General features: G+C 38.9%; 4 protein-coding genes across 5 annotated transcripts; 1 reads left to right on the top strand and 3 right to left on the bottom strand.

The window, feature by feature from the left end:
- Positions 1 to 1,941: 1,941 nt before the first annotated feature.
- Positions 1,942 to 4,953, bottom strand: rpl30 (ribosomal protein L30). Its single transcript, XM_086178064.1, has 5 exons — positions 4,852 to 4,953; positions 4,692 to 4,742; positions 4,146 to 4,291; positions 2,755 to 2,885; positions 1,942 to 2,042 (listed from the first exon to the last, which is right to left on the bottom strand). The coding sequence occupies exons 2-5, from the start codon at positions 4,710 to 4,712 to the stop codon at positions 1,990 to 1,992; spliced, it is 351 nt and encodes a 116-aa protein (XP_086034190.1). The 5' UTR covers positions 4,713 to 4,742; positions 4,852 to 4,953; the 3' UTR covers positions 1,942 to 1,989.
- Positions 4,954 to 6,189: 1,236 nt separating this feature from the next.
- LOC147216194 (uncharacterized) lies at positions 6,190 to 11,194 on the top strand. The gene is made up of 4 exons (XM_086178061.1): positions 6,190 to 6,593; positions 8,992 to 9,474; positions 10,277 to 10,324; positions 10,407 to 11,194. Exons 1-4 carry the CDS (start codon positions 6,503 to 6,505, stop codon positions 10,418 to 10,420), a joined length of 636 nt encoding a protein of 211 aa, XP_086034187.1. The 5' UTR covers positions 6,190 to 6,502; the 3' UTR covers positions 10,421 to 11,194.
- Positions 11,195 to 11,315: 121 nt separating this feature from the next.
- On the bottom strand, positions 11,316 to 15,775 carry LOC147216193 (2-iminobutanoate/2-iminopropanoate deaminase-like). 2 transcript variants are annotated; one of them, XM_086178062.1, is made up of 6 exons: positions 15,630 to 15,775; positions 14,146 to 14,251; positions 13,869 to 13,923; positions 13,723 to 13,791; positions 12,244 to 12,299; positions 11,316 to 11,961 (listed from the first exon to the last, which is right to left on the bottom strand). In XM_086178062.1, exons 1-6 carry the CDS (start codon positions 15,692 to 15,694, stop codon positions 11,905 to 11,907), a joined length of 408 nt encoding a protein of 135 aa, XP_086034188.1. In that variant the 5' UTR covers positions 15,695 to 15,775; the 3' UTR covers positions 11,316 to 11,904. The 2 variants fall into 2 exon arrangements, with proteins under 2 accessions (XP_086034188.1, XP_086034189.1); XM_086178063.1 differs by lacking the exon at positions 15,630 to 15,775 and adding an exon at positions 15,388 to 15,535.
- Positions 15,776 to 16,310: 535 nt separating this feature from the next.
- On the bottom strand, positions 16,311 to 23,328 carry stk3 (serine/threonine kinase 3 (STE20 homolog, yeast)). Its single transcript, XM_086178035.1, has 11 exons — positions 23,189 to 23,328; positions 22,321 to 22,401; positions 22,042 to 22,170; positions 21,774 to 21,888; positions 21,231 to 21,395; positions 20,881 to 21,048; positions 20,212 to 20,349; positions 19,983 to 20,108; positions 19,709 to 19,910; positions 19,340 to 19,533; positions 16,311 to 19,178 (listed from the first exon to the last, which is right to left on the bottom strand). The coding sequence occupies exons 1-11, from the start codon at positions 23,224 to 23,226 to the stop codon at positions 19,020 to 19,022; spliced, it is 1,515 nt and encodes a 504-aa protein (XP_086034161.1). The 5' UTR covers positions 23,227 to 23,328; the 3' UTR covers positions 16,311 to 19,019.
- Positions 23,329 to 23,356: the final 28 nt, after the last annotated feature.

Here is a 23,356-nt window from a genome sequence, read left to right as displayed (position 1 = left end):
AGACATGAGCGCCAAGGGGTAGTTAAGCTACAGAAAGACTTTGTCTATGACCTGGATAAAATTCCAAGATATTCAAAATTTTCCCTGCAGTTGTAGCTGAAATGGCTTGCTGTATTCAAGTTAAGGTCATACTATGATATCTAACTGAATCTGACCTGCATCTCCTTTGATAACTTAATTTACAAACAAGAGATAAAAAATTGCTGGATAATCTGATAGGTAAGTAACCTGTAAAACCTACGTTTTAACCTATTTGAAAAATATCACATGAAATATCACTGAAGTTACTTTTAAAAATAGTGAAAACATTTTTTTAATCTAAAAATAACCTGCACATTGGTACAAAATGTGAAAAAAACATGTCTATTTTCTTTAAACGAAAATTATATTATATACCTATATACTTGGTCAGGTCAGTGATTCTATGACAAATTTCATCATTTTGATGGTTCTCAAGGTCTTTAGGAGAAATGGTGTATTTATTCAGTTTTAGTCAGGAAACTGGGTGAATTGGGGCTGTGTATGTGATAAAGAAAATAAATTAATTAATATTGAAATGTAAATAAATCCTATGAGGAGGGCAGGTGAAGTGGTGGACATTAATCCTGGAACCCCTTAATCAAAGCAGTCCCGTGATCGGATCAACTTAACTGAAATCAAGAAAACAGCTTATGGCTGTGATGACTAGGACAAAAACTGGGCCAAACCTGCAATGGACATGGTTTAGCCGACTGGATGCATTACTCCCTGTTGCTTAGCAACCGATGATAGCAAACTACAAAACTTCCATAGGCTTGTTGTTTAACGTATTTTGCTGGTTTAGGGACCTTGAGCCTTAATCAGTCCCTGCTTTGACAAGTTGTTGTCCAGCAGTGATCCTGAATTATCTGGAAAAGTTCAAGATTTGAAGCACATCATGCAAAAAACTGCAAACTGAATGGTGTCGAGATTGCCAGGTTTGTTACAATAAAGGTATACGTTGAGGCCAACCTATACAAAGTCATTTCTCTAATCTTTGACACATTTATGCATCAGATTATGTATCATTGAAAACAAAAACGAATAAAAGTACCTCTGGGTTGAGACCATTAGATGACCACAACTATCAAACTGTGTACCAGCACAGCAGATTGGTGGATGTTCTGTGACCTCTGTTGAAATGCAGAGCAGCATGAAAACACACGCCTCGGGATGAAAACTATTTTGTTTATCCACTTTACATTATATAACTGCATGTAAAATGGTCACTCAGCTCTTGGCAGTGCAAAACTTAACTTGATAGACAAAACATAGTAATGATCCATCTGGGCATCATGTAACTGAAATCTTGGGTACGTATTTAATTTAAATCTTGCCCAGGCAATCGACCATAAAAATCTTTTAAACTTGGAACAAATATCTTGCAGGTTGTTTCTTTTGAACGTTATTTTTAGACACAAAGTCCATTATATGCTACATTAGATTACATACACCCTCAGTCCCTATATGTGACATGTATTGGGTTCTGCTTGAGGTCATAATTTTGCAGTGGCAGATCTCAAGTTGTAAATTCTCAAGAACCTCAGGAAGACGCTCATCTTCTCTGAGGTGAGCTTCGACAGCAGACTATCATCCAATGTTTATGTAAGTGCTGGAGAGAAAATGTTTTCTCAAAGGTCAGCAGTTGCATAATTTTAACAACATGGCGGTCAGTTGGGCAGGTCACATCTGCTTATTATGAACTGATAATCCTATTGTCATGCTTTGTTACACAAGATCCAGAGGGGAAAAACTGGTTAATATGGGTTGCTGTAAGCAGTATCATAGCAGATTGCAGATAAGTCAGAATGCAACATTAAAAAAAAAATCTGACAAGACAGTACTGCCCTCTACTGGACTCTCAAAGACTACCATCATATCATGATAGGTTTATTAAAAAGGAAAGAAAGCGCCTGCAGCCTATACTGTCAACACCAACTTTATTTATAACAATGGGGTGGGGGAACAGCTTTACTGAGGTGGCTGCTGCTGGTCTGGCATGCTCCTGATGATGTCAGAATCGCCTACAGGGAAAAGATGAGATTTAGCACAAAAATGAAAAATGACTGACATGGGATGTCAGATGGCAAATACCCTAATGTAGATATGACCAATGTTTTTCTTTGAAAATATGACATTTGTCCATGCATAAAGGAGAACAGAACCATCAGTCAAGCATTATTTAAAAAAATCAGCCCAATTCCAGTTTGTTATGAATGAAAGGAATGCATTGAAATGCGCAAAAAACAGATGGGGTGGAAACATCCATTATTGTATTCGCCTTTTTCTCAATATAAATTTTAACCTTTCTTGATTCTCATTAGTTATAATCACCCCACTGTTATAATCAGAAATTCATGCTTGGACCATAGCAGAACGAAGAGAACAACAATTATATTATATTATATGAGTTGATGCTATTCCACCTGCTTTGAGAAGTGTTAAGTAAAATTGACATGAACTGTAAAATATTTGAAAGCTAGAATGGAATAGCTTCAATTTTACAACGTATATTGTGAATGAATTGATAAAGTTCAAATAACCTGGAAAGACAGATAATATCTAAACCACAGGGATGGTGCAGCTGGAAGATTATAGGCACGCCTTCTTTCTAATCAAAACGACTACGAGCTATGGCCAAGACATTCGAACCCATGTCAGGTAAATGACACCATAGGCTTGAGAACCATTGAACAAAATTCAAACTTTAGAAGACAGGGCACTGGATGAACTCACCAGGGTCGATGATAGCCAGTGTGCACACCCTGTAGTATTTGCCGCAGGCGGTGCCGAGCTCAATGTTGTTTCCACTGTAGTGGTGGACACCAGTCTTGGCCAGCATGGCGTAGTACTCAATCTCAGATTTCCTAAACAAAGAGAAATTTGAGTCAAAAAGTGGGCTAACGGCACAAACCATCTCCGCAAAAGCAGAATCATGCAAGACCATGCTGCAATATGGTCCAGACAATTTGTATTTACATAGATGTAAAGGGATTTTCAACTGAATCAACTTAAGACTTGCAAAAAACAAATAGGCTCACTTACATTTTGAAACTGACAGCTTTGATTATAATAAGGAACAAACACTGAACTTAAATATTTAGTAGGCAGTTATGAGCACTGCCAGGAGAAAGTCTAACTACATCTTCCTCTAAGAAAAGGTAGAATTGTTTTAAAAGGCTTAGAGCCTAATGCTGGAGCCTAGAGAACACAATCCTACAGTGAAATGGGTAGAAGTAACACTGTATTGAAAACTAATTGATAGAATATTTGGCCGAAAACATGTCTGCCAGTACCACTGTCATACGATTTTCATTGCGATTCAATTCAGGAGCCTAAAAATTACACAATAATTACTTATTTGACAACAACAGTGACATTATTACACACTACAGGAATACTAATTCAACAGGCTACTCAAAATCTATTTTAAAAATTAAATGCAAACCATTAAGGCTCTTTTTACTGTATCCAAAAACTACATTGCACATACAACCAATATTTCAATGTGATCCACTAAATGCAACCATGATAACAAGAACAAAGTAGAAAAGATCGAGCAAGCGGTACAATACACTGCTGTATTGACGTTTACACCAACTCTGTTGAATGCTAGACCAATGGCAACAAGTCTTAATTCCCTGAAAAAAAACATGAAAATCAAGCCCACTTGCCAGTTAGATTTTGAAATGAATTGCCCATGACCCAGGTGACTGAAAACATCCACTGACATGTTAAAAAATTGATTTAAGTTTGAAAACGCTTATTAATAAGCTGATTCATATAGGCAGTCTCGATGTACATTGGTAGTGACAAGTGTCACTGAATCCAAATGGACAAAGAGCTTGAGTAAAAGATATATCATAATGTTGATAGGAGTAAATATTATTTTGTTTAAAGTATTGGCACATAGATGCTGATTTGGATTATCTACGTCACTGAATGAGAATAGAAACATTTTGAGTTCTATATTGTCTTAGAAGCATGTACTTCACTTGTTCTTTTTGCTGTTGAGGGTCAATGCAGCAGTCAAATTCCTTCAAACTTGCATGACATTCAAGTAGATGGATATGCTTTTTGAGCATGTTTAAGAGATTATAATGTATCCTAGGCAGTTTATTCCATACCTGAGAGCAGGGCAGTTGTTTGCCAGGATGACCAGCTTGGCTTTTCCCTGACGGATCATCTTCTGAGACTGTTTGTAGCCCAGGACATATTTCCCACTCTTCATCACCAGCTGGAGACGGGAGTTGATGGACTCCATGGACTTTTTCTGAGCGGCCAAATACGGTTCAGTGTCAACATAGCGTTATTGAGAACAGTTTAGAAGATGATTTAGGCATGAGATGTTTCGGAGGCATCCAGAGATCGAGATCTCACTACTGTCAGCGTTTGACTTGATAGAATTGTAACCTATATTAGCGTTTCCAATGCCCAGTTCTAGAAGTTTAGACTAACAACGACAGATAGACAACTGTTAATAAGAGCAACATTAGACGCGAGAAGACGATGCGCTACAAGCAGCAGATATTTACAAAAAAAAAAAACTACCTTATAATGTAAATTAAACTGCAACGAGAAACGATGCTAACTCAGCTAGCAGGCCCAGAAACGGCTACGACTCCACGTGAAGCGGAGGATCGTGCTATCCGCCCCAGCGAGCAGCAACTCACCGTTTTCTTCGCGGCCACCATGTTTGCGGTCTTAGTCCGGATTCGGCCAACCTATGGACGAGAAGAGGGAGATTCTCGTTAACCGAATGACAAACGCTTAACGGGAAAAAGGATGAAATAATTGTGATTTTTGAATTGATAAACTCGGAGCTCGTCTTACGGTGAGTTAACTCCAATATGGCCTCGGAGAGAAAGGAAGTCCCGGCGTGCCTCGCGCGCTGTTCTGTCGCTGGTTATGCGCAGAGGCCTACTGCGCAGCCACAGAGCCGCAATGACGATCTGCGTATAACTAAACAGAAGTTAGAAACAAACTGTTGACAGTGGACAAGGTATTCTGCTATGCAATAAATAAGAAAAATACAATAAAAAAAGCAAACAGCAAAAAAAAAAACAATCTAGCCATATTTGGTAATAAAATATGGATTTGCTGCCCATTCCTGTTTTTAGATTTTGTAGATGAATTTAATACAGAACTGTCTCAGAAAATTAGAATATTGTGATAAAGTTCTTTATCTTCAGTGCTACAATTAAAAAAACAAAAATGTCATACATTCTGGATTCATTACAAATCACGTGAAATATTGAAAGACTTATTGTTTTCATATTGCTGATTATGGCTTACATCTTAAGAAAACTCAAAAATCCTACCTCAAAGTATTAGAATATCATGAAAAAGTTTTTTTTTTATTGCATTACAGAAGATAAAGAACTTTATCACAATATTCTAATTTTCTGAGACAGTCCAGTATATTTCATATTATTCCAAAGTTCTGGATAACAATGAGGCAGAGATGAAACGTTTGTTTAAAATACGTTTTCTTAAACATTTTTCTGTGCCCTTAAAAAACAAAGAAATTGTGCAACCCTTGAATCAAAATCACAGCACCCATTTTTGTGTTTTTGCAAATTGACAGAAATGATTATCATCCGTCATCGAATAATTGTTCTTAATTTAGGCTTCCTTACTATATAACCTAAATTAATCCTTATTTTTAGGTAAAGATTTTATTAAATGGCCAGCTATGAATTTGAAGGGAGATATCTATTATATTTTAACAACTAAAAGTACCCTATGACTTTTTTGTTTTGTCATACAATATATATATATTTTTATGGAAATGAAAAAGTGATGTGACAAAATTGCCCCTTCCATTGCTAGTAAGAGATAAGCATGAATCTTCATCACAAAATAATTGAGTGATAATTACAGAGTAGTGTATTTTGAATAATAACATTCAGACAACTAGGCCAGACAAATACAACAACAACAACAACAATAACAACAACAACAACAACAACAACAACAACAACTACGACTACTACTACTACGATTAATAATAGTAACAATAATACCAATAATAATGATAATAATAATCATTTGTGTCGTACTTTTCAAATTTTGACCGAGTCCAGAGGGTTGACTTCCTCCGCCTCCAAGGGGTGGCCTCTCACCCGTACTGGCTGAATAATGTATTTTAGTTTCCGTGCCAGGCGCTTGGAAACAGCCTAAGTTACAGTAAACAACCAAAGCCAACATTTCAGCTGTGTGACAACCTGTTTGGACCTCAGGAGCCACAAGACGCAGGACCTCGCATGCATTTTAGAAAGAGAACAGCAATGCGCAGTTACGCACGGCACTGAAGGAATTTCACGACAGCGTCCCATTTTTTTTTCCCCCTCTCCAGGAGTTTGACTGGCCACAGGGATAAGTGCCCCTTATCCTTTTTTTCCATCTATGCGCCACATCATCAGTGCAGATCCAGCCTGGTTTCGCGTCGGTAATCTGAAGTCTCCTGTGCGCACAGGACAGGATGGGATGCTCCACAAGCTCCCAAACCTCAGCGGTAGACACAACTCGACCGGGTGCCAAAGCCGAGGAGAGCAACGGAGCCAGCACCACAGGTGAAGCAAGAACTGCTGCTCATTTTTACTTTATGTTATAGAGAAAAAAGTACATGTCTAAGAAATACAAAAGAAATTGGATTGTGGAGTTTGGTGCCGCAGAGAGAGAAAGTTAAGAAACAAACATTTCTGCATGGTGTGAAAGTTGTTTAGCCATTGGAAATAATAAGTCAGTGACCCAGTTTGCCCTTTTCTTAACTCTTCATATGTTCATGTCTGTTTATAATCCTGCAATAATACCACACTTGTTTTTCTACATGTCAGTTTACATGTAGAAATAAGAGATGAGAGTTGGGATGAGTTATATTGTATTCCAGTGATATACTGTAATGATCCCATGACTGGGAAATTCTTAGGCAGCAGCAGCAGCAAGACATACAAGGACAAGACAGTGACAACTTAAACACAAAAGTATAAAACAAAATAAACTCTGACGTGTAAAAGTATAAATTGTAATCTAAAAAATGTCTCTCCATATTTACCAATATACAGGAGGGGGTGGTCGGGGTTGTCCATGATCGATGACAGTTCCTTAAGCATCTCAAAGTTTTCCATCCTGATAACTTTGAGACAGTAGTGGAAAGGGAATGGGCATTGTTCCTCTTCACTCTTAAATAATTCACTGCTGTGATGAGAATGTCACAGTCCAAATGCAAATGATGTTGAATGAATGCATTCCTGTTGATGTCATAGTCCTAAAGTATTGCAGGCTTCAGCAGCTTAGCGCTGTTTTGGAGAGTCCATTCTTATTGCAACGCTGTCCTCCATGAGTAGCGTGAAAGCAGATTTGGTGACAGTCTACAGTTTCAATAGGAAATAGAGAACCACCTTAATGGGTGCCGTTTTGTTTTTTTTTCCGCCAGAGAATGATGTCCTGACTATACTTAAAAAACATTGTGGTAATTTTCCCTTCAGACACTGTTTTTTTTCCCTGACAAACCTGTATAAGGAATGAACATACAGTGAGTCAGCATTATATGACTCAGCTGTTAGGATGAGAAGGTGAAACATGGTAAAAATTCACCTCCTTGTTTTCTTCTATTCTTGCAATCATTAAAGGAGTTTAAACACAGACCAGGAGCATGAAAGCATGGAGACACATACAGGAAAAATCACATAGCAACAAACTAACACATACATCAGCTGATCCACTTACCATTGTTGTAACACAGCAAAGTCAAGCCTGAAAAGTGTGTTTAATTACACGTCTTGTAACAGACCCTGACCTCTGACCTTCTCTTGGAACCAAGTGAACTAGTTTCTCTCCATGAAGGATCACATTGTTGTGAACAGTATTGGGGTCACTTTCAAATCATGTAATTAATTATATATACATTGTCACTTTTCCAAAGGTAATGCATTTCTTTCCGATAGAGAGAGATTCTACTTTTTACAATTACTTATTACTTTTGTGTTACTCTACAGCTGTCCTTGCACACAGATCAGCATTAGATGAACACAAATCCTTCAGTTAATGAGAATGCTACATATAAAAGTATCTGCATGTTCTCCTATAAAGTATTCATTCAAAATTGGCAGCTTGTTTAAAATACCAAAGAAACCTGTAAAGAACAAAGATGTGAGAATAATTATGCGTGACTAAATATAGACACAAAATATATAAAGATGAAATAAATGGAAAAAAACAACAATATGTTCTTTGTTTTCAGGTTTAAAAGTGAATGCCTACATAAAGTATATCATTAAGATTCATTAAGTTCAAATTCTTTTTGTCGTTTTAAAACAGACTGTAAATCACATCATTTGCTCCGTGGAAACTATGTTAAAATTATAATACAAAAACAAATCTTGCAGCAGTACTAATGCTTAGGAAGCCATGTCCAGTCAAACTTTTTACATAGGACTAATTTGTATGAAAAACCGACTGATGTTTTTCATAAGAGAGATATAACATTAAGCTGAAAAGGAAACTTCCCTCTAATGAACGATAGTTTCTCATTGCATTATGCAACTCATAACAGGGGCTGTAATTCAACTTATAGCTTGACTTGTTTGTTTCATCTTTTCTTTACTTGTCTTCCGTCAGGCCCCCTCTGTGCAATAAATTACATGAGTACCCTTTTTAAGTGCCCCTTAAATGGTCATTAGTGTGTATGTGTGTGTGTGTGTGTGTCTATGTGCACACTAAAAAGTATATGTGGAAACGCAGTGTTCTTCCACAACAATGTTTATTCTAATATGAAATATGAACACAATTTTAATGACGTGGTCTGTATTTCACTGCATTAAACCACAGAGGTTTGTCATATTGGAAATGTGCTAATCTCCGCACACTAATTTTTTCAAAGTCTGATTGAAACTGGTTAAAATCACATCACAATTACCTAATGTTTGTATTTTAAATGTAAAATGAGAGCACAATTTGTATTCCTCATAGGTGTGGCAAGTGAGAATGGCAAGGTAGCTGAAGATAGTGAAACTATTCCAGACCAGACTCCAGTTGAGGACTTTGAAGCAATGACTGCGAGTGATCCTGCCGGATCATTTGCAGCTGAGGCGACAGCTACGGCAGCTTCAGGGGATGAATTGAAGTCCGATGCGGCGAGTCCGCCTGCAAATGCAGAAACTGTTTCACCTACTGAGGCTCCATCGGCTGAAGAAGCTCCAACTCCTGCTGATGCTCCTGCAGTGGAAGAAGCTCCGTCAGCTGCAGTGGCTCCAACTACTGCAGAAGCTCCAGCAACTGCAGAAGCTCCATCAGATGAAGAAGCTCCAACACCCGCTGATGCTCCTGCGGTGGAAGAGGCTCCATCAGCTGCAGTGGATCCAGAGACAGCAGAAGTTCCATCAGCTGAAGCAGCTCCACCAGATCTTGGTGCTGAGACAGCCAGCGCTACAGAGCCTGCAGGTCCAGAGGAAGGTAACAAAAGGAAAAGGCACTATGACTTCTCCATGACTGCTTGCAGTTCCCTCCATGCAATGCTACACTATAAAACATGAGGAGTTTAATGCATATAACTCAAAAGGATGAACACCCGGGGGCCAGGCGTTTCTCTTCCTCCATCTAGAAATGCCTGGATAAAATAGATGAAAGAAATATAAAAATAGTCTCAGGGTTGATGTGTGTCCTTGAGAAGGAAGATTAAGTCATTCATGATCAAATATAAAAATGTGTCAAGTGCACTACAGTAACCTGAGCAGTCTACCACCACATTGCATGATGTCCCTCAGGTCTTTCGCTAGACATTGCCCCAGTCCCACACCAATGGCAGTAACAAGGCTGTATCCAACAACACCCATGCATTCTTTTGGTTTGTTATGACAAGAATGTATTTACTTAACTTAGATGCATTTTTTTTAATTCAAGGATGTGTCTCCAAACGATACAGGAGATGGGACTGACAGTTCCTGTAAAATTGGAAAAATGTTTGGCATATATTGAGTTCCGTACATGAGCTATTGGACTACTGAATGCCTCAAACTTCCCATTAAATGCTGGATTAAAGGGCCACAATTTTCTTTAATATATTTGTGACATTGCAAAACAAGTTTTGAGGAGCACAGAGAAAGCTATGGTTTAATTCAAAGCAGAAACAGTGTTTTCTTTCAAATCTGGATTCAGATCATCTTCGAGAAAGCTAAAAATTGACTAGCTGTGTTCTTTTTTTTGTTTCTATTTTTAAATGTTAATAATTGGTTTGTTGTCTGTTCTTCTTCTGAAGGAAATGCCGACACCACAGCAAAAGACAGGGAACCCCAGGCGGCACCAGGTGAGCCAGGCTACACTTTCAGTGTCACATAATCCAGGCAATATCTGTTCCATCTTGACACTTTTCCCTGTTTGTGTTTTAGCTACAAGTGAATGAACCCTGTGGACCAGATCTTTGAACTCCCCCACCTTTGTCTGTATACATGAGTGAAAGTATGCAAGTGTTTATGTAAACTATTGCCTTGTTGCCAAGAGACAGAACCTGCTGCTGTCAGTTGGGTCTTTCAGTCGTCACTGTTCTTCCCCCCCCTCAGTCACTTCAGCTAATCATATCAGAGTGAGTTTCAGGATCATCACTTGGAAGTAGATTCAATTATATATTACCAGTTTAATTCATGGCTTTTATCAAAATATTATGACACACTTTAAAATGATTTTCTCTTCTGTCTTGAGTCAACCATGAACACACAGGCCTGTTGTTTTTTAAAGGAAACCAAAGCCAAAATATACATGTGATGGTGTGATTGGGTTTGAGGAACCGGCTTTCACTTTATCACCTGCTTTGCAATGAGTGGCTTCACTGCGGGTGCGTTTCTGTCATTGTTCATGGTTTGTTGAGATGATTTCATGAATTTCTGCTGACATAAACTGGGATTACAATCATTTGTAGAGCTCAGGTTCCCAAACTTTTCACTAACTTGTGGACAGAAAAAAGGTTCTATTCATTTGTGGCCTATTCTGTTCAATCACATTTTTTTACAATTTATTTCACATTTAAAGTCAAAAAGCGCCGCTGAGTGATTGACAGATTCAAAATTCCATGTTTACTTTTTCCCCTCATGCTTAGCCAACTTCTTATATGTCTATCCAATTGTTTTTTTTTTGTTGATTTCACATTGATTTTTAACTTTCACTGAGCATGATCTCATTGTTTTGAAAGCAAGTGAGTTAAACACAAAAGATGTATTATGCAACAATACTTCATCTTTTATTCAATGCTAATATGACAATGACTTAACTTAGTCCCTATAATTGGGAATATCATATAATTTTGGGAGGTTCTAGAGTACATTAGGATGATATTGAATTATTTTAACAGGACATCGCATGAATTTAAGGGATAACTTTCTATTACTATACTTGGAAAATGGGACAATTGTTTTTTCTTCAGCTTTTCAAGGATGCATAATAACCCGGATACAGCATATTTACACAATCATGATTTTTCCCAGGATGATAAGTTTGCATCTAGCCATGTAAAAAAAACTCAGAGGTTTTAATAAATCAAATTTATTTATCAGTGAAAGCTACTCTTTTCAATTGCCTTCATTTTCTGTGGAATAAAACTGAACATGATTTTTGGAAACCAGAAATAGCAACAACAGGAAGTTAATGTGGTGAGGGTGACGGGGAAAAGACTGAAACACGAGTTGATCCCAAATGGTTATAAATGGTAAAAATTATTCTAATTATGATGGTTTTCCTTGAATGAGCAGGAGAAATAATAGTAAACTGGCAGAAAGACAAATGAGCCCAATGGAAAGAACACTTCGTATGTTAAACATACAACCTGGCTTCTACAGAGACTACCAGGTACCCTTCATAGTTGAACTACAACTTGTGCGCGACTTGGCCGGCTAGTCAGGAGTCTGAGAGCGGACCAAGGACAGCAACTGCCTCGATTTCCACCAGGCCTCCCTGAGGAGAGAAGGAAAAAGTGGCATTACGGCAAACGAGCATTGGGCCAAGATACCAGTTATCCAGGTGCTTAAGCACTAAGTACCATTGCTTTCTGTTTCCTGCCTGCTTTAAGAACAATATCGATTGGCGCCATTTAGAAGCCACTCAGGGAAAAAAGCTTGACAATCGAAACTGGACGCAAAGCATGATTAAATGTGCACTTAGCGAACATGTTTTTCTACCTTGCCCCTGCGAGCTTATGGGGCTCTTATGAGCTGCGACTCTTTGGTGTGTACTCACTCTGGGGAGGGCTGACACTTGGTACGCAGCTCTGGCAGGGAAGTTGCTGCTGAAAACTGAAGGGGAGAGCAATCATATTATTAGCAGCAGGAAAACATCTGTGCACTATTCATGACCTGCACATCGCATTCTCCAATGCCATATGTAAGAGAGACTATCAACCACTGACTATTGATGAAGAAATGTAAATTGCTAGGAAGAGAAAAATCAACTTGCTGGATTTTATATGTGGTGAAACATGTACGTGCTTTAGATAATTGCAATCAGTTATTCAACCTCCTTGTGATTATTAATGCCAATAAAAGCAATTGTATTATTATTTTCTAAATTTATTCTTTCAAATGTTTAGAATGTCTTCAATTTTAAGGATACAGTATACATTTTCTGTAAATTGGTGAATATACTTTGCAGGCTTTTTTTTTTCCAAGATTGTTTTTTTCATTTTATTTTTGTACCATTTTCTGATTAAAAAAACAAAACATAGAACCATTACATGCCAAATTATAATTGTGTATTAGATGTCTTTTTTTCTACTTTTCATATTCTACAGTTACTTATTGATGATGATCATCAAAAACAAGATATTAATTGGCTTAGTGCATTAATAATGAAGAAATGTTTCCACTGAGTGTTTAATCAGTCTGTCAGTCTCTTCAACTAAAAGGATGTCGAACCTAAATCTGTTAAGTGGAAAATGCATTGGATTATAGATCAAACTATTTTTGCCTCTCATCAGTGTCGGGGAAAGTTCCTTCCGCTCAAGGCTGAGGGTTGAGTAGAGTGTGGTACCGAAGGCTCCTGGGGGGGCCTCGGGTTACACCTGCATGCCGGTGTCTGCTTACGCCCAGCGGGGCCTCACAGGTTCCATTACACCTGCTTGTTGTGATCTGTGCGCAGCTATAAAGATGGGATAAAGCTCTTAGCTGCTTTTTTTCCCCCTTAACTGCATCAGTGACCTTCATGACCTTAGTGGCGTTCAATGACAAATGACACTATCAAGCAGGTTTGGGCTTGGTTGTGTATTAGATCTACGATGTTGTCTAAATATCTCATAAAAGAGCTGCAATATTTCCTGCTGAAGTTGAATAAAACAAGAAGAGTACTTTCTGACATTAGTATTTGCAGGGCAACATAAGCCGCATGACAAATTTTCATAGGGTACATTTGTTTGTGTTGGACTGTCCTGCTGAGTAGCAGTGGGTTAAATAAGATGGCTCAAAGCTGCCACCGTGTGGCAGTTTTTAATTCAGCAAGATTTTTAGACAACACGACTATTTGAGCAAGAAAAGCAGTAAACCAATTAGTGACAAAAATGTGCAATGACACCAATAGTAGATATAATAATAAGACAACAATTAGGTAGGGCAGTTTGCATGTGTTCTTCAGCTACTTCCTGGGGTCACTGGATGTCAGAGCCTTTACTTTCGGGGGATGTTTGTGAATCACATAAAAACAGGAAAAACAAAGGAATGGACTTACATGTCTTATAGACTTCATTGACAGCGTTAAAGTCATTTATATCTGCGAGCAGCACAGTTGTCTTCACCACTGAAAGGGAAATGTTTCGTCTGTCAGGGTGTGTTTTGAGGGCCAAACACACAAGCTGCTGCCGGGAGAGAACTCACCGTTACTATAGTCGCAGCTGGCAGCCTTGAGGATCTCCCCCATGTTGATGAGTGCCTGCAGAGGGGGATGGGAGGACTTTGCTTTTCTTTTTCTTAGCAAGTTAAAAAAATTAAATTAAGCCCAGCAGATGGCATTTACTAATCTTTGATTATCTGTGTAAATGTTAACGTTATTTGATTTCATGTTTTGCTGTTCAAGACAGTTGAGACTAGCTTGACAGAGTTTACAACCATTTTATGCTGAGCAACAGTTGAAGCATGATAAATTGCTTTCAACCTGTTTGGCCTGAGCCTGAACGCCTCCTTCCACCAGCTGACCGGAGGACACGTCCATCCCCAGCTGCCCCGAGATGTACATGGTTCTGTCCGCAACCACCGCCTGGCTGGGGATCAAGATAAGAGAAGATAAATTTTATTGATCCCCATAGGGGAAATTCTTTTGTCACAGTAGTGTAACAGCTATTTATATAGAAATATGAATAGATGATTAGAAGACACATAGCAAACACTATCCACAAGTAAATAGACAACACAGAGAACAACAACAACAACATCAAGGATAAGAATGGACAACAGGCTGGAGGGAGAAAAAAAGACAGTGAGGGTGAAAAAAGACAACCGAAACTAAACAACAACATAAACAGAGTGACAACAGCAATGACAAAAATAAAATAAACAATAATGAGCAGGATGCAAATGGGCTGAGACCTACAAGGATAAAATAGACAACAGAGTTAAGGGATGACACATGTGAATGGGTGATGTAGTGAAACATGCACATATGCACGTGGACACACACGACTTTCAAAATACATTTCATAGGGAAATTAGTAAAAGTATACTCCTTAGAATCTAATGCCCATGTATGATTCACAGATCAAGAAAGAACAAGAATTTTCATCAATTTTATTAAATCTTTGATTTAAATCGCCATAATGACACTGTCATTATAAAACCCCTCTCTTGAAGTCTCTTCTTTTTTTTCACGAGTTACAGATGAATTCAGAAATGCAATTCCATCCTTTTTCTTTATAAATCAACACAAAATGGTAAGAGACATTCAGAAAGACATGACCGAGAAATATTGGCGAGACACTGAGAGAAAACCATCAAGCAATTAACAAGAGACAACCGAACCAATACCAAAAATGAATAAAAGTATATTTAAAAACATTAATGTTACATAGTAACATAACTATTTTATTGAAATCATTGTGGAACAGGCAAATTTAACAGCCCTTCAAATCACTGAAGGTCATCAGTTATTTCTGGCACCACAGCAATGATCTTCCCCCAGGACACAGCTGTGAAACACTAGTGGCAGTGACAGAGGGGCCCTATGGATGGCTGAATGAGGGGCCCCAACATTCTGCCCCCCCCACTTCACTCCCAGAGAGCCGATTGGCCGGACCAGCACCGCCCCCAGTCAGTAAAAAAAAAACTCAATGGCAAGTTATTCAGCTGTTAAATCAATGGGACCGTTTACTGGCCAAAGTGGGGGCAGTCCCCCGGAGGTTACCTGTATATCCCCCGCCTGACAGGCGCTTTTGGTGTGTCGATAATCCGCCTACGAATCGCTTCCATTTCCACCTGCAGGCTGAGAATCCCCCGTCTTGCATGCGGTTTCAAGGTTCAATACTTTATGGAGTCGGCAGTTCAACATACTTTGGACCCTCCTCTGTGCAAAACACGATGCAGGTCCATCCCCCTAGCGCCCTCCCCCCGAACCTGGGAGATGCGAAGTTATTATAGTTTGCATACCTGTACGGCCCTATAGCCGCCGGGGCGGCAGCGGTGTTGATGATCCTTCTGTTGAGCGCAGACATGCTTGTTTACTCCGAGCCTTCCACGCTGCTGCTGCTGCTGCACGATGACCTGAACCGGAAGTAGACCGGAAGTGACGACGAGAGAAGTGTGCCCCGAGTTTAATCCTGCAGATTTTTTTGTCTTTTTTAAAAGTCGGTTGACTTCTTTTTAGTGGGAGTAAAAATCAAATACGTGCCTAGCCAAAAGAAGCACATAAAGAAAAAAAACAGAAATAAGGATCACGAATGAATTAAGATAAGTCATTCGTTGGCTGGAATTTGGCTCAATTCAATTATTAGCAAGGCGCGGTCGGGAAAATAACTCCTCGCCAATGAAATAATGATAATTTAAATTGATAAACTAGATATCGAATACGATAAGTCACACAACTGACTTAAAGACAAAGGCTTTCAACACTTAGGAAGAAACTATGAGTAGTAGTAAAGTGAGGGCAAACTTCTCCCAAATACACACCGTTATGTCCGCCAAAACAGGCAACAAGCGGTGATAGAACAATACTTACGGTATAACAGGTGTCTCGCAGCTCGGCTGTGTAATTCTGCTGAATTTAAAGTGGACACTTTAAGGCTAGTCATGACATAAGCAGATTTAAATATATGCATATATATATCTCCGTTTTTATGGTTAACTTAAAGTAATTTTTATTGTTGGTTTCAAAAAGGTATAAGGTATTACAAACAAAACGTAATAAATTAACTGGTTCAAACATCAATGTTTACATTCCACTCTACACCCTCAAGTCACCTTTTAGAAGACACCATTGACTGTATATGGAAACAGTGAAATAAATGAAATCATATAGCCATATATCAAAATGTGATATCAGATAACTATACATAATATGGCAGATTCAACAATATTGAGGCTTTTACTGAACAAAATATTTTCTGGTAAAAGCTACAAAATCCAGCCTCCATATTATATCAACAGTACACTCATCTGTGCAGATACGATGATGGCATTTCACTAAAAAGCCAACATAATTATAAACATGCATAGACTAAAACGAACAGAAAATAAAGCCATATGTAGTAGACAAGATGACAAAATATATTAACAGTCATGTTAGCTCTTATATTTAAACCAGAGACAAAAAAAGACACATTAACATTAAATAAATAAACTGAATGCATATCGTCTGCAGATTTAAGTACATAGAAAATGAAGAGTGACAGTTAAATCATGATATGCATTCACTTCATTCACAGAGAAACATGATCAGTCAGAAACTGGAAAAGCACTGATTGAAAGTTGCACTAGGGACTTAAAAGACAGCTCTCTCACATCAGACGACAGATTTTATAGAGTAACAGACCTGTGGATGATCACCAGAGTGTAAAAAGTTATATGCAGTTTGTGTTTGGGTGCTGATCCGTCCTTGTAGGTTTGCATATTGACATTCATATGTAACAACAACCTGCAGAAGTACATGCTTGTAGAGTAAGAAATTCATTCAAAGGGTCATCAGAAGCAGAAATCTAAACATCCTACTTTAAGCTGCTAGGGTTTTTTTTTTCTCAACTAGATGTGTAGACAAATGGTTAGAAACTTTCTCCACAACAGCACTGTCGCCATTGATCACCTTGCGCAGAACTTAAAAACGCCTGGCACTTTACCCTGGACCATTTTGCACAAACAAAATCCTTCATTTATCGCACCTCGTCAAAACAAACATTCACGCTCACCATTGCTGAAGCAGAAATGCTAGCTGTGCAGGAACTAGCAGGTTTGGAAAATACAAATTCTTATTTGGAAACACAAACTTTGAAATTCAGACAGAGTTGTGTTTGATGCAGTGTCACTAACCTTTATGTGTTTACAGCCAAAATAGAGTTTAAAAGGCAACTAATGCTCTGAAGTGCAATCACCCGACCTTCCTGTCTTAAAGTTCAATCTCCAATTGGGGAGAAACAATCAGAAGATAAAAGATTAAAGATTATAACAGATGCACAAGATATGTAAAGACTACAACTAAGTTTAGGAATGTTTAGCTTGAATGAGCTTTGCACGAACCAACAACTCTTTCTTTGGAATTAATTCAAAATCCAGTCAAGGGTATTCGCAGGCGCAGTTTGTATTGACTCAGCGGGGGCTCAATGATCTCCAGGGGTCAGTAGCCGAAAATAAATACTGAGAGAAAAAAATAATATTTATTTATAGAAATACCTTTATGATGTTAGTTTAAAAAAATGAGATTGAGGGGAGAAAAAGATCTCAGAATAAATCTTAATGGTTTCAATTATAATGCATGTGAGAGGCCTGATTCCAATGAAACAGCTCATTTTTGCTTAAGAATAAGATAAAGATGCATCATTTATCTTAAAATACCTTGGAAATTTTTTTGTGAGCCCCCTGAAGTTTCAGTTCAAGCTGTGCCAGCGGCCCAGGTTACAGAAGGGATGCAGAGCTGAGGCCAGTGTTTTTCAGGCACTAGGATGCAAACAGTCTGATGATATACACAGAGCACCCGATCTACATGGTGTTCTGGAATTGCATTACTGAAGACAAATCTGATTAAATGAATTATAATAGACACTATTGTAATAAGTTCTGAACTATCTGGTCCACAAACAATTAAAACATGCACAATAATTTCTTTGCCATCTGAATAACTTCGGTTCTTTCTGGGACACATTTGCAGTTTTCTTCTGTCCATCTTGCCTCCAAGTGAGGACATAGATGAACCACACAATAACTACAATATTGCTTCTTCTTCATTACAAAAGCCAGGTTTCAATTATTCTTAAGGCATTCTCAACTTAGTCAACATTACCTTGATTGTCTTTGGTCATGGATAAAACCTCCACAGCTTTTGTTGCATGTATTTCCAAACTAATTTCTGTATCATATATACATTGAATGCAAAAAGTTTGAGAAAGCAAAGTGAGCTGATGGCCACTTGGCCTGGATTTCCTCGAAGAGATTCTTCTTTATAACCATCTGGTGGTTTCTGAAGGCTTATCTGCATGACATGAAAGGGGAATTGACTGCCAAGACTTGGTTCTTGCAGCACCACGAGTGGAAACAGGAACTGTAAAAACAAAAGAGAACACTGAGGGGGGGGGAACAAAAAAAAAAAAACTGATGAGTTTGTGTATGTGGAGTCAAGGAGCCAAAAATGGAAGTCAAACCAGGCAGAGAACCATAAAATTTCACAGAAAACCACCAAATCCAACTGTTCCTTCCTGCAGTCTGAGGGCACTGATGGGCTACCATCGAGAGCAAGATTGTTGCTTAGCCCTTTTGACTCAAATGGACATGAGTTTTGCAGCACTGTTGACTTTGGGAAACCCAGACCAGAGGCCACCAGGGAGGGAGGAGATTTCAGAAGTTCTGCTGCCGCCGCTTCTTGGCATCCATAGCATCCAGGATGGGTTGCCGCTTGGCGGTGTAGCGCTGCCTGAGCTCCTCTATCTCTCGCTCCATCATGGGATCCAAGGCACTCAGGCGCATCTGCAGTTCCTCAAAATCCAGGTTTTTCAACTGGGTGATAACACACAGAAATGGAAAAAGGATGTGTCATTTTCATAGCTATCGGATGGAACAGTTGGGAATTTCTAAACATGAATCACGCTGAATCAGAGCGCAAATTGTGCTATAGATACACAAAAAAGTGTAAACCACTTTTGGAGGATTTTACTCACAAAGTCAAAGTCTCCATCCTGCGGTACCTTCCAGTTATCAGGAAAGATGTTCTTGGACTGGAGATGGTAGCCTGGCTGCTCCTGAGGCTGGTTGTGGTTGTAGTTCTCTTGCTGCTGGGCCGCCTTGTTGGAGTCCTGCTTGTCAAAATAGTCCATGAAGGACGGGCGAATGGCCTGCTGGGGGGTTGCATGCCCTAGGGATAATTGAGAAAAAGGGGCTTTTTGCTAAACCATGATTCACAAAAATGACTTCAATGGGATGCTTTTGTATTTCTTAACCATGACCAGATACAAACATACAGATATGCTTGAAATGTTAATGCATGATCCCTCTGCCTCTCAGACCTACATTAAAATGTATGTACTCACTCCTCATGGACCCTTGATCCTCTTCTTCCTCTTCATCATCACTGTTAATCACCATAGTGCCCAGATCTGACTCTAGCATGGTGCTGCCATGTTCTATCATGGTCTGCGCCCCATCACTCATGGTGCTGGTGGCCCGCATTGTGCCTGCGCCCTCTGAGCCGGACTTAACCATTGTGTGAGAGTCCACCTCTGTTTCCTCCTCCTGCAGGACATGTGACACTTAGCCATGAAGCAGCATGCAACAATGACAAGATAGCTCTCTTTGCATACATACAGAATTGTCATCCTCTTCCTCCAGCTCTCTCTGCTGTTCCTGTTGCCTCTTTGCCTTCATCTCCATGGCCTCCGTTATCAAGTCTCTCAGGATTGAGACTGGCTTGGCCTGACTGATGAATGGATGCTGGAAATGCATGGTAACGTTTGCAACAACTTCAAATTTTGTCCACATATGTGTCTTTGATTTCAGGCTTGACTCCATGTGTTTCTTCATCTTTCGCCATTACCTGTAGGAGCTGTGTGGCGGTCGCTCTCTGCTCTGGATTCTTGACCAAGCACTTCTTAACAAAGTCTGTGAAGTCGTCAGACCAAAGCTCTGGCTTTCTGAATGTTGGAGGAGGGTTGGTAGGAATCATGAAGATAGCCTGTCAGATAACAGAATACAGGAAACTTGAAAGCTTGAGACATCAAGTGATTTACGGACAGGCACGATTGCCTTCATTAAGCTCACGAAGCTCTTTTTTTGTTGAACAGAGAAGGAAACCAAACTAAGGTCTACAGAATTCTCATTACTTCCTTTATATTCATGTACCACTTTGGATACATGTGTTTGTTCCTCACAGGTTACAATATCCTAATTTCAGGTAGAAAAAAGATCTAATTAGTTTTTACCTTTTAATTAAAACCTGAAAAATCTGAGATCAACAGATAGTCAGTGAAGTAAACAGGAGAAACCCACTGCAACCTCTTGCATTCTGAGGGTTACAATTTTATGTAATTCCATATTCTGATCTTTTCTTTAGCTTCAGATATAATATTAATATTAATATTGTATTGCTGCTTCTGTGCCTTGTTACACCCAATCTCTGCAGAGTTTTATTCAGGAGCGGTTGCTCAATTATTATGTAGTAACCTTTGGCAAGTCAGTGCTTTAGCAAAGTAATTTTTTAACTCACCCTCATGGGATGAATGTCAGCATAAGGTGGCTTCCCCTCTGCCATCTCTATTGATGTAATACCGAGAGACCAGATGTCAGCCACGCAGTTGTAGCCAATCTCCTGGATCACCTCTGGAGCCATCCAGAAGGGAGTACCGATCACTGTGTTTCTCTTGGCCATGGTGTCCTGAACAGAAAATTAATATGTTATCATTTTGAACTGAGCTTCCACATGATATCATAGATTCACCAGACCACTAAAAATCACATTAAGGTGAAAATGGAAACAGGTATTAAACTTCTGACAGTCATAATTTCCATGGTGTCTTGCTACCCTAATCCTTTCCTTCTAATAATTAGCTCCATTACCGTTAGCTGTCCTGCTACTCCAAAGTCTGCAAGCTTGGCATGACCCTCGGTGTTGAGAAGGATGTTTCCGGCCTTGATGTCCCTATGAATCTTCCTCATGAAGTGAAGGTATTCAAGACCCTTTAGTGTTGACTTTAGGATGGTGGCGATCTCATCCTCTGTTAGCTGAGGGGTGGGTGAGGGGATGCATAGACACAGAATTAGGACAGAATCCTTTCCACAAATTCCTTCTCGGGTAATATATATCACACAGATTTAGGAAGAAGGGACCAAAGGAAAGGAAGATAACCTGTAATGTTACAAACATAATCAGCTGATTATCCTTTTAAGCAAATTTAAATTTGACAAAAGCAGTAACCCTTGAGTTCTACATTTGAAGGAACTGTCTGACTGTCACCAGTGTGTGTATGTACCAAACCAATAGATCAGTAAAAGGTAAAAACTGAAAGATATGTTATCTAGTCTGATTATAATCCACTGTAGAGGCAAACAACAATGGTATTGGACTGATCATACAAAATCTAAACCAACAGAAATACCCACTGTTTTGTTGCGCAGTCTGATGATATCTGAGACAGAGCCAGCTCCACAATATTCCATGACAATCCACAGGTCTGTGTTCTTGAAGTAGCTGCCATAGTACTTTACCACATAAGGACTTAAAGGAAATGGAAAACAGAGGGAGCTTATTAATAAAAAAATATCAAATATCTGAAGGTAATGTGAATTAGAAGGTAAAAACAAAACAAGGCTTGGCTAGATAGTATTCATGCACTGAAAATACAGTGTACGGTATAAGTTCCCCTCTAACCTGTCACACTGCTGCATGATGGAAATCTCCTTGATGATCTCTTGGAGATCAGACTCCACAGGAACCTGTTTGATGGCCACAACCTGTCCGGATTCCTTGTGAATTGCCTTGAACACGCTTCCATAAGACCTAAATTAAAAACAACCAAAAAGACATAATTCCAAACTGAAGGCTGTCGTGTTTAATCTCTCTCAAATACAGATGAAAATGTTTGCCGCCACAAGCAGTCTGCTCACTTCATGAAGAAGTAAACCATGAAGAGGGAAAGAAAACTCATACCCTTCACCGAGTTTCTCTAGAACATCAAACACTTCCTCTGGTTGTTTGGTCAAACTGTCTTCACTCAGCTTTTTCAGTTTGCTGTAAGAAATCAAGTTACAGACTCAGCATAATGGTGCAACTTAAGACAAATATTGTCACATTGAGAATAAATTAAAAGAAAGAGTGTTTCCCATTACATAGGAGATTAAATATAAAAGTCAAAAATATATAAAAGTATCAATTTTAGCAGAACAACATTAAATATATAAGTCAAATATTAATTTAAAAAATGGCTTGATACTTGGCCTTAAATGTTTGTGTTCATTACAGCAAGCAAATTCTTCACAGAGCTTTCAAAATTTTCGAATGAGCTCATTATTGTTATCTTTCACACTGCCCATATTTAAAACTAGAAAAACAACACGTAAAATAGAAATGGAAAAAAGCTTAGAAAGTCAAAATTTTGTCCTGCTACAATGATCATTCGCCAACACATGGCTGAAATTTAGACCAAGGCACTGCTAATTTGCCAGACAGGATGATATAGCATGGTGTCACATGTAACGAAGCTAAATCATTTTTAGGTCTTTCTCACATGATACCGGGTTTAACACTGATTTACACCACAAGTTCCAATGAAATTTACAGGGTACCATTCAAAAATTAAGCATCATGCATGTAGAATATACTAATGTCACCATTAACTTGCAATTTTAGTAGCGGGTAATTTACGAATCTTGACTGCTGAAAGGGTTCAAGAGAAGACCAGCAGAGCTAACTAACGTTAGCAACATCAGCTAGCAGAGCGACAGCTACCACTTACGTTAGCCAGTCTAGCTAGTTAACAGCTTACAGACTCGTTTGCAGCAGCCAAAGGGACACATACCTTTTAGGCGCAGATGGCTCCATGATTTGTAATGTCATATAACAAAACGGATACAGTTTAATATTTGGCAATTTTGGCCGATCGTCACAGTGTGAACATTGTCGACTGAGTCGTTGTTGTCAAAAACGACTGGAGGGCCAGCTGGGTCTTCGTCAGGTGATGCATGGT

This window comes from Fistularia commersonii, chromosome 30 (assembly GCF_037954325.1).
Source record: "Fistularia commersonii isolate RoL2024-O1a breed Wild chromosome 30, RoL_Fcom_v1.0, whole genome shotgun sequence".
Taxonomy (NCBI): domain Eukaryota; kingdom Metazoa; phylum Chordata; class Actinopteri; order Syngnathiformes; family Fistulariidae; genus Fistularia; species Fistularia commersonii.
This window is presented reverse-complemented; position numbering and strand designations above follow the sequence as displayed.

Coding starts and splice junctions, on each gene's coding strand:
- rpl30 (XM_086178064.1), bottom strand. CDS start 4,712: ATGGTGGCCGCGAAGAAAACG. Junction 4,292..4,691: donor TGGTGGCCGCGAAGAAAACG/GTGAGTTGCTGC, acceptor TTGGCCGCTCAG/AAAAAGTCCATGGAGTCCAT. Junction 2,886..4,145: donor AACAACTGCCCTGCTCTCAG/GTATGGAATAAA, acceptor CTCTTTGTTTAG/GAAATCTGAGATTGAGTACT.
- LOC147216194 (XM_086178061.1), top strand. CDS start 6,503: ATGGGATGCTCCACAAGCTCCCAAACCTCAGCGGTAGACACAACTCGA. Junction 6,594..8,991: donor CAACGGAGCCAGCACCACAG/GTGAAGCAAGAA, acceptor TATTCCTCATAG/GTGTGGCAAGTGAGAATGGC. Junction 9,475..10,276: donor GCCTGCAGGTCCAGAGGAAG/GTAACAAAAGGA, acceptor CTTCTTCTGAAG/GAAATGCCGACACCACAGCA.
- LOC147216193 (XM_086178062.1), bottom strand. CDS start 15,694: ATGTCTGCGCTCAACAGAAGGATCATCAACACCGCTGCCGCCCCGGCG. Junction 14,252..15,629: donor GCGGCTATAGGGCCGTACAG/GTATGCAAACTA, acceptor CTTGATCCCCAG/CCAGGCGGTGGTTGCGGACA. Junction 13,924..14,145: donor TTCAGGCTCAGGCCAAACAG/GTTGAAAGCAAT, acceptor CCCCCTCTGCAG/GCACTCATCAACATGGGGGA.
- stk3 (XM_086178035.1), bottom strand. CDS start 23,226: ATGACATTACAAATCATGGAGCCATCTGCGCCTAAAAG. Junction 19,911..19,982: donor AGGAAGAGGATGACAATTCT/GTATGTATGCAA, acceptor CATGTCCTGCAG/GAGGAGGAAACAGAGGTGGA. Junction 19,534..19,708: donor GGATCAAGGGTCCATGAGGA/GTGAGTACATAC, acceptor AATTATCCCTAG/GGCATGCAACCCCCCAGCAG.